Below are 13,169 nucleotides of genomic sequence, written 5' to 3'. Positions count from 1 at the left end.
TGGGCCAAACAATTCAGCCATCTTGGATTCAGCCATCTTGAAAGTGTTGTAGCTCTGCGTTTTGGGGATAAACTAAATGACATACATGGTATTTTAAGTTGGCTAAGGAACACTGCATATGATATAATTTTGAAAATCAACATGGCTTCGAGCGGGATTCGAACTCACAACCTCCATATCTGTAATCCAACCCCTTTGCCATTGATATTAAATGACATACAATACATGATATTTGAAGTTGGCTAAGGAACACTGCATATGATATCATTTTGAAAATCAACATGGCTTCGACTGGGGTTCGAACCTCCAACCCCCATATCCCTAATTCAGCACATTTGCCATTCATACTAAATTACATACATGGCATTTTAAGTTGGCCAAGGAACACTGCATATGATATCATTTTGAAAATCAACATGGCTTTGACTGGGGTTCGAACCCCCAACCTCCATATCTGTAATCCAGCACATTTGCCATGCATACTAAATGACATACATGGCATTTTAAGTTGGCCAAGGAACACTGCATATGATATAATTTTGAAAATCAACATGGCTTTGACTGGGTTTCGAACCCCCAACCTCAATATCTGTAATTCAGCACATTTGCCATCCATACTAAATGATATACATGGCATTTTAAGTCGGCCAAGGAACGCTGCATATGATATAATTTAGAAAATCAACATGGCTTCGGATGGGATTCGAACCCTCAACCTCCATATCTCTAATGCAGCGGCATGCATTACCACTAAGCCAAGCAGCTAATTGTCATGCACAGTCCAGCAAGACTATATTACATTGCATTGCAGAGCTGAACAATAGACTTCTAGAATGGTTGCTCGCACCTGCTCGTTAAGAATAGAATCTTGAGACAGTGACAGTTGAAATGGAACCCTTCACTGGCTGCACCTGTTGTGATTGACTGAAAGACAGTTAGTATTGAGCTCTAAACTGGGGAGAAAATGAGAATGAGTTTTTTGTCTTTACAACATCGTTGTAAAAAAACTAAAAGGAGTTGGCACGTGTCCTTTTCACAGATCGGAGTCATGCTTGTGATCTCTCTAACAGTCTTTGAATGAAGTTTATAGGTTAAATTTTTCAGGCACAAATGGACCTCCGTGTGGGACATGCGCTGATCTCTTGAAAAATGCACTTTTCGAAAGACTGGGATTCTCCATAGAGCCAGGCCTGTTTTTTTTACAAACCTGCCATTTAAAAAGTATTGGGAGTTGGGAGATGAAACTTTCACAATTTGGAGACATCCCATAGAGCTCGCTAACAACGCGTCAACTAAACTTCTAGGTGAAAGTGTTGATGTTTTATGACCGAAAAAGCCTCCTACACTCTAATCTCTAGAGTGGCGGAACTTTGGTTCATGAAGGTTCCACCATAGTTTCAATGGAGACCCAGGCTTTCACAAAATCGCCAAAAACGGGAAAACAACAAGAGACACGGAGAAGCCTATAACTGTACGCGATCTCCAAGCCGAGCCGAGCCGGTCGTTTTAGTGTTTGAACGGTGTCTCTATCTCGAAAGGCCTAGGAGGAGATCCATTTTCTATTTTTACTGCCCCTGCACAAGACCAAGCTATAATAATAAATAATAAAACAGGACTTAGAGATTACTATAAACGGGCCTTGCTCTGCAAGGGCCATGCTCTGCATGGTCCTTGCTCCGCAAGCCCGCTTAATAATAAAATAGTAATAGTAATAATGATTGCAGTGGCCGTTTGTCAAACAAAATCAAATTAAACTTAAATCAAACGGAATACTTAAGGCACCATGGGCAGGTAATGTGCGCAGGCAAGACAAAGTCCAATTTCCAGGCAAAGTTCTTGAGTTGATGGTGGTTTGTTTTTTTATTCCAGTTGAGCAAACACATGGCATCTCTCGCGCTGGTTAGATCAAAGAAAGCTCCCGCACACTGTTCACATTTGCATGGTTTAATGCAACGTTTCGGTCTACTGACCTTCTTCAAGCAATTCAAATCTCTCGCTCTGGTAAAAAAACCATATGCCCATCACCCAGGTGCCTACACAGATCACCACCTACTTCCTACCTATATACAGGTGTACCTGTGCCCACTATCGCCCCCAAGTGTTCAAATAATATATCAGCAAATAAATCAAAGAAAATGACTAAAACAAAGCAACTAACTAAACAAGTAACAAGAATTATCTTTTATTATTAAAATTACGACAATACTAAAATACTAATAATTAATCTAGCAAAATAATCATTAAAAACAATAAACCAATTAAACATTAACTTCAGCATTACTCAAAAGAAAAGATTATAGCTCCAACAATGATAATAATAACAAAAATACAATAATAATCATACTTGTAGTTGAAAGTGCAATGTCATCATTAACCATGGTCTTGTGGTGGATTTTGGTGATGAATAGCGTAAAAAGAGTTAAATTGCATGTATAAAGCACAAAGGACGAAGAATTTGTTGTTGTCTAAGTAAGAACAGAACAAGCCAACTTTGTGCTAACAATTTGAAGATGTGAAGTGAAAGAACAAACATAGGCTACATAAGATTATCTGAAGAGGGTTCAAATGGAAAAGTAGACACATTAGGCCTACACGCTCGCAGACAAAAACATTTCCCCTCAGCAACAGTCGAGACTACAAGTCATGTAGCCTACTGCATAGCAAACACTCAGGCATGAATTGTACATGTTTCCAAGCTAAACAGTTTTTAGACAATGATTCTGTGCAAAACAAGACAAGATATTAGGGTAAAGGCGTGTGCTACTAGCAGAGATAGAAGTGACACAACCACAACGCTGTTGCTTCAAGCAAATGGAGAACTAGACTCAAGGGTGCGAAAAACCACAATGCAGGTGTCACAGGTGGGAGGTGCACGTTGCCAAGACTTTTCATCAAGATGTATGTAGGCCTATTGATTATATTGATATATTTAGGTGTACTGACTGTTGTGCATCTTGAGCAAATACATTAACAACATTTAGATCTGTTTTAGACAACTTTTGTTTTGATTTGATATGACTGGACCTGATTGACAAGTCCACCTTCTGAAGAGGTCCGAAGAGACCATTCATTTCCAACTTTCTTCCGCAGTCTCAAAACACTTGTGACACAAAAATGAAAAATAAAATAAAAATAATATATATAGGCTATAAATGATTAGATTCAAGAATATAGCATGTACAGTCGACAGAGAAGGACATGAATGAATGTATCGAACACTGTGCGGTCCGGTTCTCGATTCTGATTGGCTGATAGCTGTGGTCAACCAAACCTACACCTTTCAAATGAAGGTTCTATGCGCATCCAAGTTAGACCCAGTGTAACACTGTTAGATAAGCAATAAGCCACTTGAGTCCGTGGGTTACGCTTTATTGATAACGGGCAAGGGGACGTTCACGGCACTCCGCTTCTCGTCGTGCCCCTCTCCCCTTGGCCGATATCAATCGAGTGCAACCCATGGCGTCTTACTGCTTAAGTTGAATAGACATGTAGGCCTCAATGACACGCCTCAATGAAAGGCTATATGAAGGACTCTCCATTCTTTTACATGGCAAACTGCTGAAAGTGTTGCAATAGAGTTTCCAAAGGCAGGGACTTTATCTATACTTCATAGACTCACCGTGCATGTAGCTTAGGCCTAATTTATGCTTTTTTTGTGCAGACGGTTGCAGAACCTCTGCGTCCATCAAATATGTCTCTCTGCGCGACCTTGCCCCCCGCGCCATCGTCCGCCATCATGCACCTAAAAAAAAATCCTGACTGCACATCGGATGGGGTTGCGAAGGTCACAGAGAAAAGGCGCTGTGATTGGTCGTCTCGCTACTTCCTTGTTCTCGCGGCAGCAGAACGCTGGTAGTTTTGCGAGAGCAAACCTACCAATAGGCCTATTCTGCGAAATACGATATCAATGCTTTCTTTCTAGCGTGTGGGAATGAATTTAGCTACAATGACTGAATTAGTAACAAACAAACAATGCATCAGTTAAGCACTTGCGGCACAATGTCTGCAATCTGACTATTGTACTGTAGCCTTGTTTCTCCACCGAATGTAAACACACATTGGCAGACTCATAGCCTGGCAAGCCAGACTAAATGTGAGATTAAATGTGAATATTTTGTCTGGCCCCAATCAATGACACATTGGAAGATTGTTGATGGGGGCGAAGTTTTTCAAACTCTGTGTAGCAATACTGCCCTATAATTTCAGAACGCAGTATAATTCAAAATGCCAAACTGAGAAAAAAGGCTTTAAAGTTTCCTTTCTGTCCACGCGACTGTGTTGGAGGTAAAGTGGTGATGACACTTCCATATAATACTTTTTTATGGTGAAAATTTATGCACACAAGAAAAAAGCAAAAAAACCAACATTCTCATTACTTTTTAGCTGAAAAATCATTATACTGCGCTCTGTTGTGGTATTACTGTCTACACCAAAACCACGGTGTCAATGGAGAAGTGCAGTATAATTCGCATTATACTGCGTTCTTGGCTAGTAACACGTAGCCTCCTAAAACCAAAAAGCGCAGTATAATCAGTTTTTTGCGTTTTTTTCCGAAACAGGACCAAGTTGGGCCAAACAAATTTAACACAAGAAAAAGAAGGTATTTTAAAGCCAATTTCCGGTCTAAACCCATTTTCGACCATTTTCAAGATACTGCGTTCTGATATTGTAGGGCAGTATAGTGGCCCATGCAATTGCCTTGCTTTACAGAGATTTGCATGCACTGTGGCCTTTTTCAGTTCACGATGGGGCACCTAAGTCACGCCCTCTACTTCCTGGTTCATGGGGCAGGGGGAGTCAAAAAATAATTACTGGGCTTGAAAATTAGTGTTTTTTTGACACCAATCCAAACCTTGGACCTCCACCTATGCACCACAAATCCAAAAATCACTAATTTTCAAGCCCAGTTATCATTTTTTTACTCCCTCTGTCCCATGAACCAGGAAGTAGAGGGCGTGACTTAGGTGCCCCATACTCATGAACGGCGTGACGTTTTCCATGTGCGTTACGCCCATTTATGGGGGAAAACAACCCATACAAGTCAATTGGTAATGTTGGGGTTCAATAAACGAAAGATACGGACATGTAGACAAGCGTTGTTCACGCGCAACATGCCGAAAACGTGTTGTGTTGCCGGCTGTTCAAATAATATAGCCAAACAGCCGTGGCTGAAGCATGGAATCTGTTCATTTAGGTTAGCCGATGTAGCATATAAGTCAATGAGACATTCGGTTTGTTTTCACCCATAAAGGGGCGTAACGCAAATTTAAGAGCAAAGTACCCGGATGGCCGTTCATGAGTATGGTAGTCAGGATATTGAATCAATGAATGGGCTCGCTCAAGTTGTGGAGACAGGCAGTGACCTGTCATTAGGTGCATTCGAGATGTGTCAACGCATGCATGCACATTTAGACAGCAATGCACCCTGGATGGAAAATGCTGCATGACGGTTAGATTTCCTGTCAAACTTCGAAATTTCGTCGACGTTGCGTTGACGAGGTGACATGTCACATGGTGTAAAACTATCGCGGGATGAATGCGGCTGCAGTCAGATCTTGCAACCTCTGCAGTTGCTTATCCCCTTCAACGCTCGTCGGCGGACTGCCTCCGAGGTCACGCGCCCATGAACTGGTTGGTCAACAACTCACTCACGTGTGTATATGGGTCTTGTCTCACACCTCTACACAAGTTTGCGCAGGTCCCCACTTCAGCTCCTCCTCACTGCAGCCTGTCCCCCCACTCCTCACACGTGGTGTGTTAGTAGAGCAAACCGGTGCGAGCTCATCGTCTCGTTCATATTTGTGGCCGACTGCAAATGCGCTGTATTTAATAACACCCACATCGTGACAACAAGTTCTCGCTGACGTTCCTTGCGCAACGTCGACGCTCGCAACAAAGTCGTATGCGCTTATTGTTGCATCATGGTTGGAAAAATTTGATGACAAACCAAACCTGACCTAAAAAAACACCCAAGGCCAAAATACCCCTTAGCGGGTGCAGTGCTGTAGCCTAAATTAATTTCTTTCCCATGGGGGCCAAGGTTCAAGTCCGGCCTGGGTCATTTCCCAACCCTGCCCCTTCTCTCTTTCCCACTTGTATCCTGCCCTAGTTTCGTAGTACCCAAGAGCACCGTTAAAGGATAACTCAAGCCAGTTTCACCATGCAGTTGTAATGCTCACACTACCCTGGACTTGTCAGTACCTCAGATTTTTAAAAAAAAAATGTATTCAGCCTTTTCCAAGATCCTGGTCATTGTAATGGGGGCAGGTGTTTGTTTACATTTTTAAAAAAAACATTTTTATTTATTCCCAAAAACATCCAAAAGGTTATGCAACATCACTAGACAACTAGCAAACAGCGATACCTTTTGGGAAAACATTTGGAGTAGGCCTATGTTAAGATTTCTAAATGTAAACAAACACCTGTCCCCATTAGAATAGCTCATATCTCGGAAAGGGCAGAGAGAAAAAGATGCAGCATCACCAGGTACTGACAAGTCAAGGGCAGTGTGAGCAATACAACAGAACAGCATATTGAAATTGGCAGGACTGCTCCGTTAATGCTAGCCCATGATAAAGTATAGTTATCACAAATGTACATTGTTTTCCTTGTTGTTGTTTTTCCCTTACAGCCCTGAAGCGTATGAACCTCCACACTGAGGGCCAGGTGGGGCCACTGATGGCAGTGGACGTGCAGAATAACGCTGACCTTCATTGGCGCGCACATGGCCTCCCGCTGCGTTGCCGCAAGACTCCGTTCACGTCGCTCCAGTACATCAGCAACGTCCTGGACGAAATGGTGGGCGGGCCACAGACAGTCTTTGTGTTCAACATGTGGGCGCACTTCACCAACTACCCGCTCTCCTACTTTGCCCACCGGGTGGCGCTTGTTCGGCGAGCAGTCGTGGCTCTATTGAGGCGAGCGCCAGGGACCAAAGTCGTCATCAAGACGGCCAACACGGGCTACAAGGTAAACATTTAGGTTAGAGATGGGATTTATGGCTCTTTGACGGGATCCGGATCTCAGTGGCTCGTTCCTTTCAAAGAGCCGTTCAAAAAACTGGCTCTTTTTAAATTATTTATTCAGTGTTTAGAGTGTAATATTTTGACTCCACCTCAAGGTGATTTTGTTCAAACAACAACTGATTATTCTCCTGCTTCTAAAGACCGTTTTTGCCACTCTTTAAGGCCAACAATTGTGTTTTTTCCCCAAATTGAATTACTCTGGTTGAGGTCACGTGCTTAAAATGAATGGAAAATGAACGAAATAACAGTCGAGTGGCTCCCCCAGCTGTGATCCGGTTCCCATCGTTCACTTCAGGGAGCCGTTCAAAAGAACCGGCTCGTTCGTGAACGACCATTGACAGTAAATAGAATGGACGCCAAATCAACGCTATTTGCCATTCATCGCTTTGAAGCCAGATTTGGGAACATTCCAACTTACATTCCACCTTAGCGACGCCAAACGCAGGTGCTGATTGGACAACAACAAGACTTCTAACGGTCAATCAAACCATGTTCTGATGCTCATTGGTCAATTTAACTTTTAATATCTCTCTAAAATAAAACATCACCACAAAAAATCACCACCCTGGTAAGTTGGAGAGCAAGGGGACCTACTAGTTGAGCGAAAAATGATCCCCCTGGAGTGGCATTTAAGGGAGATACAGGGTTTTATGTCTCTCATAGGAATGAATGGGATTTGGCCATTTTTTGGTCTTTTTGGGTCCAACCTTGGCTCCAACTTGGCTTCAACAATGAAATAGAATTTTGGCCTCCATTCTATTTACTCTCAATGTGACCGACACACCTCTAGTTTGGGTGTCATGATAGGGAAGGTCACATGGTATAAGTTGGAGAAAGCTCCTGCACACTGTCCACATTTGCAGCTTTTACTAGGGCTGTAAATAGTATCGATATATTGCGATATGTTCTGATTATTGAATCGAATCGCATCGTATCGTGGGGCATTCTTAAGTATCGAAAATAATCGAATTGCTGGCCCCTGCCCAATAACTTAATAGAAGTGGAAAAGTAATTGGAAAAAAAATCGAATCGTATCGTATCGTGGGGCATTTGTAAATAGGCCTATCGAAAATAATTGAATCGTATCACATCAAATAATAAGATATCGATTTTGAATCGTATTGCCATGGACGCTGTGATGTACACCCCTACCGTTTACATGTAATAGCGACACTTCAGTCTAGTGACCTTCTTCAAGAGATCGAATTGCTCAAAAAAGTACTTTGTGAAATAAATCACACTTTGAAGACATTTGGGTGATGTATAATAGTAGTTAACTTTCAAAAAGTACAATTGCAATCTATTATCAGTGATAAATTGTTAAATGCCCTTTGTGTAAGCACACCTTGAAGATATTTGGGTGAAGTATATGGTGCACTTAGAAAAAGTATAATAGCAATATGATTTACTTTAAAGTGCACTTCATGAAATCAAACTTCGAAGGCATTTGGGTGAAATATAATCATAGTGCACTTTTAGTAAGTTCACAATTAGAACACTATAAGTATATTATTTTAAATACAATTCAGCCAAACATCTTCCAAGTCCACTATATGGTTGGCTAAGTGTACTGTCTTTGAAGGCAACTTAATTAGGCGTACATCTAATTTTAAGTACACTTTAAATAAGCATATTGTAAGCACAAACGGTACGAGTGCACTTTTAACATGCTAAGTACACTTCAGTTGTGTTTCAGTTATACTAAATTGAACTACTTTTTCACCTGCGATGACCCTCTGTGTGTGTATTTTTCAGCATGTGTGCTGTAGGGTTATTTTTCTTTGTGTGTGTGTGTGCGTGTGTGTGTGTGTGTGTGCGCGTGTGCGTGTGTGCGAGTGTGTGTGTGTGTGTCTCCTGGGCTGGCACAGAGGTAATCTCTAAGAGTGAAGTTATGAATTAATGGTGTAGTGCCGCGTAAAGAGACCGGGGTGGATCTCAAAGGAGCACTTTACCCTCCGAGGTGTTTACACGGCTCATTTACTACTTGCTCATAATTCACCTGTTGATTTGGTCGCTCTGTGTCTCTTGTGCAGGCGTGCACGCATGCACAGCACACACCACATGCATGCTCTGTGCCGTAGCCTCTTGCAGATGGGGTAGCCGGTGGGCCTATTCACTATTTGCTGGAAATACTCAACTACATCATAACAACATTGCTATGACAGTGCCGAGAGCCTTGAGTAACAGATTAAGACAGTGGTCTCCAATTAACTTTTCCCAAGGGCCAAATAATGTAGAGCAAGCGAGGCCGCGGGCCGCGGGCCAGGACCCCCCCCCCCCCCCCCCCCAAATAAATAAATAAATAATTAATAATAATAATAAAAAATATATATATTTTTTAAAATAATACAAATTAAAATAAATAATAGAAACACTGTTGAAATAAAATATTAAAATATTAGTATTGGCGGTTGCAATATAGTGCCAGGGAGGAATGTAAATAAAGACCAACTGTGGACAGGTTAACGACAGAGAGAGAGAGAGAGAGAGAGAGAAAGAGAGAAAGAGAGAAAGAAAGAGAGAGAGAGAGAGAGAGAGAGAGAGAGAGAGAGAGAGAGAGAGAGAGAGAGAGAGAGAGAGAGAGAGAGAGAGAGAGAGAGAGAGAGAGAGAGAGAGAGCACGTTCAACTGCTTAATGCATGTTCAACTGCTGAACGTGCTCTCCAGCAGAGCCACTTCAGTCACGGAGGGAGGGAGGGAGGGAGGGAGGGAGAGAGAGATTTAGGCTACATGACAAGACCTTGCCTTACTGTCACCAAAATTGTAATGTCTATGTCTTAAGACATTACAATTTTGGTGACAGTAAGGCAAGGCAAGTTTATTTATGTAGCACATTTCATACACAGGTGCAACTCAATGTGCTTCACAAAGTTAACAAATGTAAATGAAAGGAAACAGGGAAGAAAGAAGGAAATGAATTAGAGTCAAAAAACATTTAAAACATTAAGATAAAATATAAGGTAAAAATAATAATAAAATAAAACATAAATAAACATAAAACCTTGAAAAACATAAAAATAATAATAAAAAAGAATGATATGTAATTTAAACTAGGGGAAAGCATCTGAGAACAGCTTTGTCTTGAGTCTAGATTTAAAGCTATCAATAGTGGGTGCATTTTTTACGTCATCTGGAAGCTGGTTCCAAAGCTTTGAAGCATAGAAGCTAAAGGCTGCCTCTCCACACTTTGTTTTGACTTTTGGAATCACCAGCAAATTCTTCTCCGTTGACCTTAGTGACCTGGTCGGTGCATACAGCTGAAACATATCCAGTAGATATGTGGGTCCCATTCCATTTAATGATTTAAACACAAGTAGCATTGCCTTAAAATCAATTCTGTAGCTTACTGGGAGCCAATGCAGCGATCTTAAAATTGGAGTAATGTGGTCGAACTTCCTTGTCTTTGTAAGAACCCTTGCAGCTGCATTTTGTACCAATTGAAGCTGTTTAATGGTCTTATTGGGGAGGCCAGTAAAAAGACTGTTACAGTAATCAACCTTACTAGTAATTAAGGCATGTATTAGCTTCTCCAGATCATGTTTAGACATCAGGCCCCTACATTTAGATACGTTTTTTATGTGATAAAATGCAGACTTAGTAATAGCTTTCATGTGACTGTTGAAGTTTAGGTCACTGTCAATGAGGACCCCAAGATTTTTACCTATTTCCCTTGCTTTATAGTTTATAACATAGGTGTGTGTGTGTGTGTGTGTGTGTGTGTGTGTGTGTGTGTGTGTGTGTGTGTGTGTGTGTGTGTGTGTGTGTGTGTGTGTGTGTGTGTGTGTGTGTGTGTGTTTGCTCAGGGGTTAAATAACTCATGCAACATGTGTTATGGAGTGTGCATACTTGCTTCAGAATGACCGGAGCACTTTGCATAATACTGTAGGTATCATGTAGGGTCAGATAGCCAACGGGGCGAGTCCCATCAATGTTTTTCACCATTGTTTGACTGTACCACGACCTAAACGTTTTTCACCATTGTTTGACTGTACCACGACCTAAACGTCGATGTTTTTTGCAAGTGCTTTAGGCAACAATACGTTAAAGATTGTTTGCAAGCGCGGAGAGCTTAGGTATAATGTGCGTTCCATGCACTTAACCAGACCTGTTTACATAAGGTGGCTTTCACACAGGATTAGTTGCCTATTACCTAGGGTCATCGATCCAGACCATTTCACAGGCTCTCATACAGAACTATTAGGTAAATGAATAAAGTGCATGGCATTGACAGATAATGTGTATGATGCAATCCTTGTCTTTGTATGCTTCATAAAATGTTTGTTTGGCTAATTATATCCTTTATGAAGCATACAAAGAAAGTAATTGTGGCATACACATTATCTGTAAAGGCCATATACAATTTGTACTTAATTCATACTAGTTTCACCTAAAAAAATTCTGTACGAGACAATACCAAAATGGGCCACTTTCAGGAGTACATTTGTTTTCACTGTCAGGAGTAGATGTGTTTTCACTGTCATATAAAAATCTTTTAGAATTATTTGAAAACTTTAAAACTTGTGTATGATTTTACAATACGCTTTCCATGTGATATGTGTCGTTTCCAAAGGAAGCACACAGTCATGTACAGTGTTGACTGTTGAGCAAACACACACACACACACACACACACACACACACACACACACACACACACACACACACACACACACACACACACACACACACACACACACACACACACACACACACACACACACACACACACACACACACACACACACACACACACAAAACACTGTTAACTACACATAACATGTAACCCTGTGCAGTGGTCAAGTTCTAAAATCAAACCGGGGGGGATGGTCAGGGATGGATGCTGATTATTGGGTGTTCGGAAAATTTTGAAAATACAGTTGTTAAAACTACAATTTTAACGCAATATGTGAATGTATAGCCTATAAATGACTATAGATCAATGGTTTTAGAGGGGGATGATTTTTTACCATTTCTATTGAGGGGGGATGGTTTTTGACCACTTTCATTGTAGGGGGGATGGCATCCCCCCACAGCTCGAGCCCTGACCCTGTGCAACCTGTGTGTGTGTGTGTATGTGTGATTTGCACAGGATATCTACGGCAGCGATTGGTTCTCCATGCAGCTGGATGGGATTCTGCGGGAAGCGTTCCGCGACGTGGGGGTGTACATTCTTGACGTGTGGCAAATGACGGCTTGCCACTCCAACCCGGAGGGCATCCATCCAGCCCCGGTCATCATCAAGAACGAAGTGGACATCCTCCTCTCTTTTATGTGCCCCAGGTGAAGACACATGAAAATTGAAAAGAATGTCCGCACACCAGGCTCCCGTTTCTATTCATTGCTTTCATTTGAGTCTGGTGCGCGGACTTTATTTTCAATTTTCATGTCACTTTGCTGGTCCTGGACCCAGAATACTTTTGAGACGGATGTGCATGTTTTTTTTCTTTACTGAACCAAGTGGAGACACAGCCATCACAGCCACTGGCTGACAGCTTTGACCGGGCCCAGGACAAAGCCATCTGAAAGGGCCCCAACTCACCCAATGCATACAATGTAATGACAGCCCAATTCCGGGACAACTGACCCATTTGCACACAAATGGTCTACTCCACATCCAACAAACATTATGCAAACTAAAAAAAACAGGATTATTGTGCTTTTCTGCCTTAATTTTGAAAGGAAAGTTAGGAGTTTGACAGGAGACGGGTGAAAGAGAGAGATGGGGGAGGATCAAGAAATGACCTCAGGTGGGAATTGGCCCTCGGTAACAGCACAGTCAGTGCCTTAGCTGTTGGAGCCACTGCCAAAGCCAAAAGCAAACTTTTTAAAAATACTTTTTTATTGCTTCAGGGGAAACTGGGATTCTGCATAGCGTACGTGTGTGTGTGTGTGTGTGGGTGTGCGTGTGTGTGTGCGTGTGTGAAAGAGGAAAAGACAGACAGAGATAGGGAGTACTATTTGCATATCAGCCACTTTTTGAAAGAGCCAAAATATACCGTGGGTAGAAAAAGTGTGTGAACCCTTAGGAAATCGGATTTCTACTTGAATTGGACATATTGGACATGTTTTCTAATCTTCACCTAATTCACAACAATACACAAATACTCTGCTCAAACTAAAACTGCAAAAAGAATGTATGATTTCAT

General features: G+C 41.7%; 1 protein-coding gene across 1 annotated transcript in view; it reads left to right on the top strand.

Moving 5' to 3' along the window:
* Window positions 1–13,169, top strand: part of LOC134469227 (NXPE family member 3-like) — a 47,400-nt gene extending 34,231 nt beyond the window's left edge. Inside the window, exons 7-8 of the mRNA XM_063223373.1 lie at window positions 6,632–6,969; window positions 12,113–13,169. Coding sequence (XP_063079443.1) covers window positions 6,632–6,969; window positions 12,113–12,307 — 533 coding nt within the window. The 3' untranslated portion in view covers window positions 12,308–13,169. The remainder of the gene's footprint in view (window positions 1–6,631; window positions 6,970–12,112) is intronic.

This window comes from Engraulis encrasicolus, chromosome 18 (genome assembly GCF_034702125.1).
Source record: "Engraulis encrasicolus isolate BLACKSEA-1 chromosome 18, IST_EnEncr_1.0, whole genome shotgun sequence".
NCBI classification, from domain to species: Eukaryota; Metazoa; Chordata; class Actinopteri; order Clupeiformes; family Engraulidae; genus Engraulis; species Engraulis encrasicolus.
The sequence above is the reverse complement of the archived record's forward strand: the minus strand, read 5'-3'. Positions and strand labels throughout refer to the sequence as shown.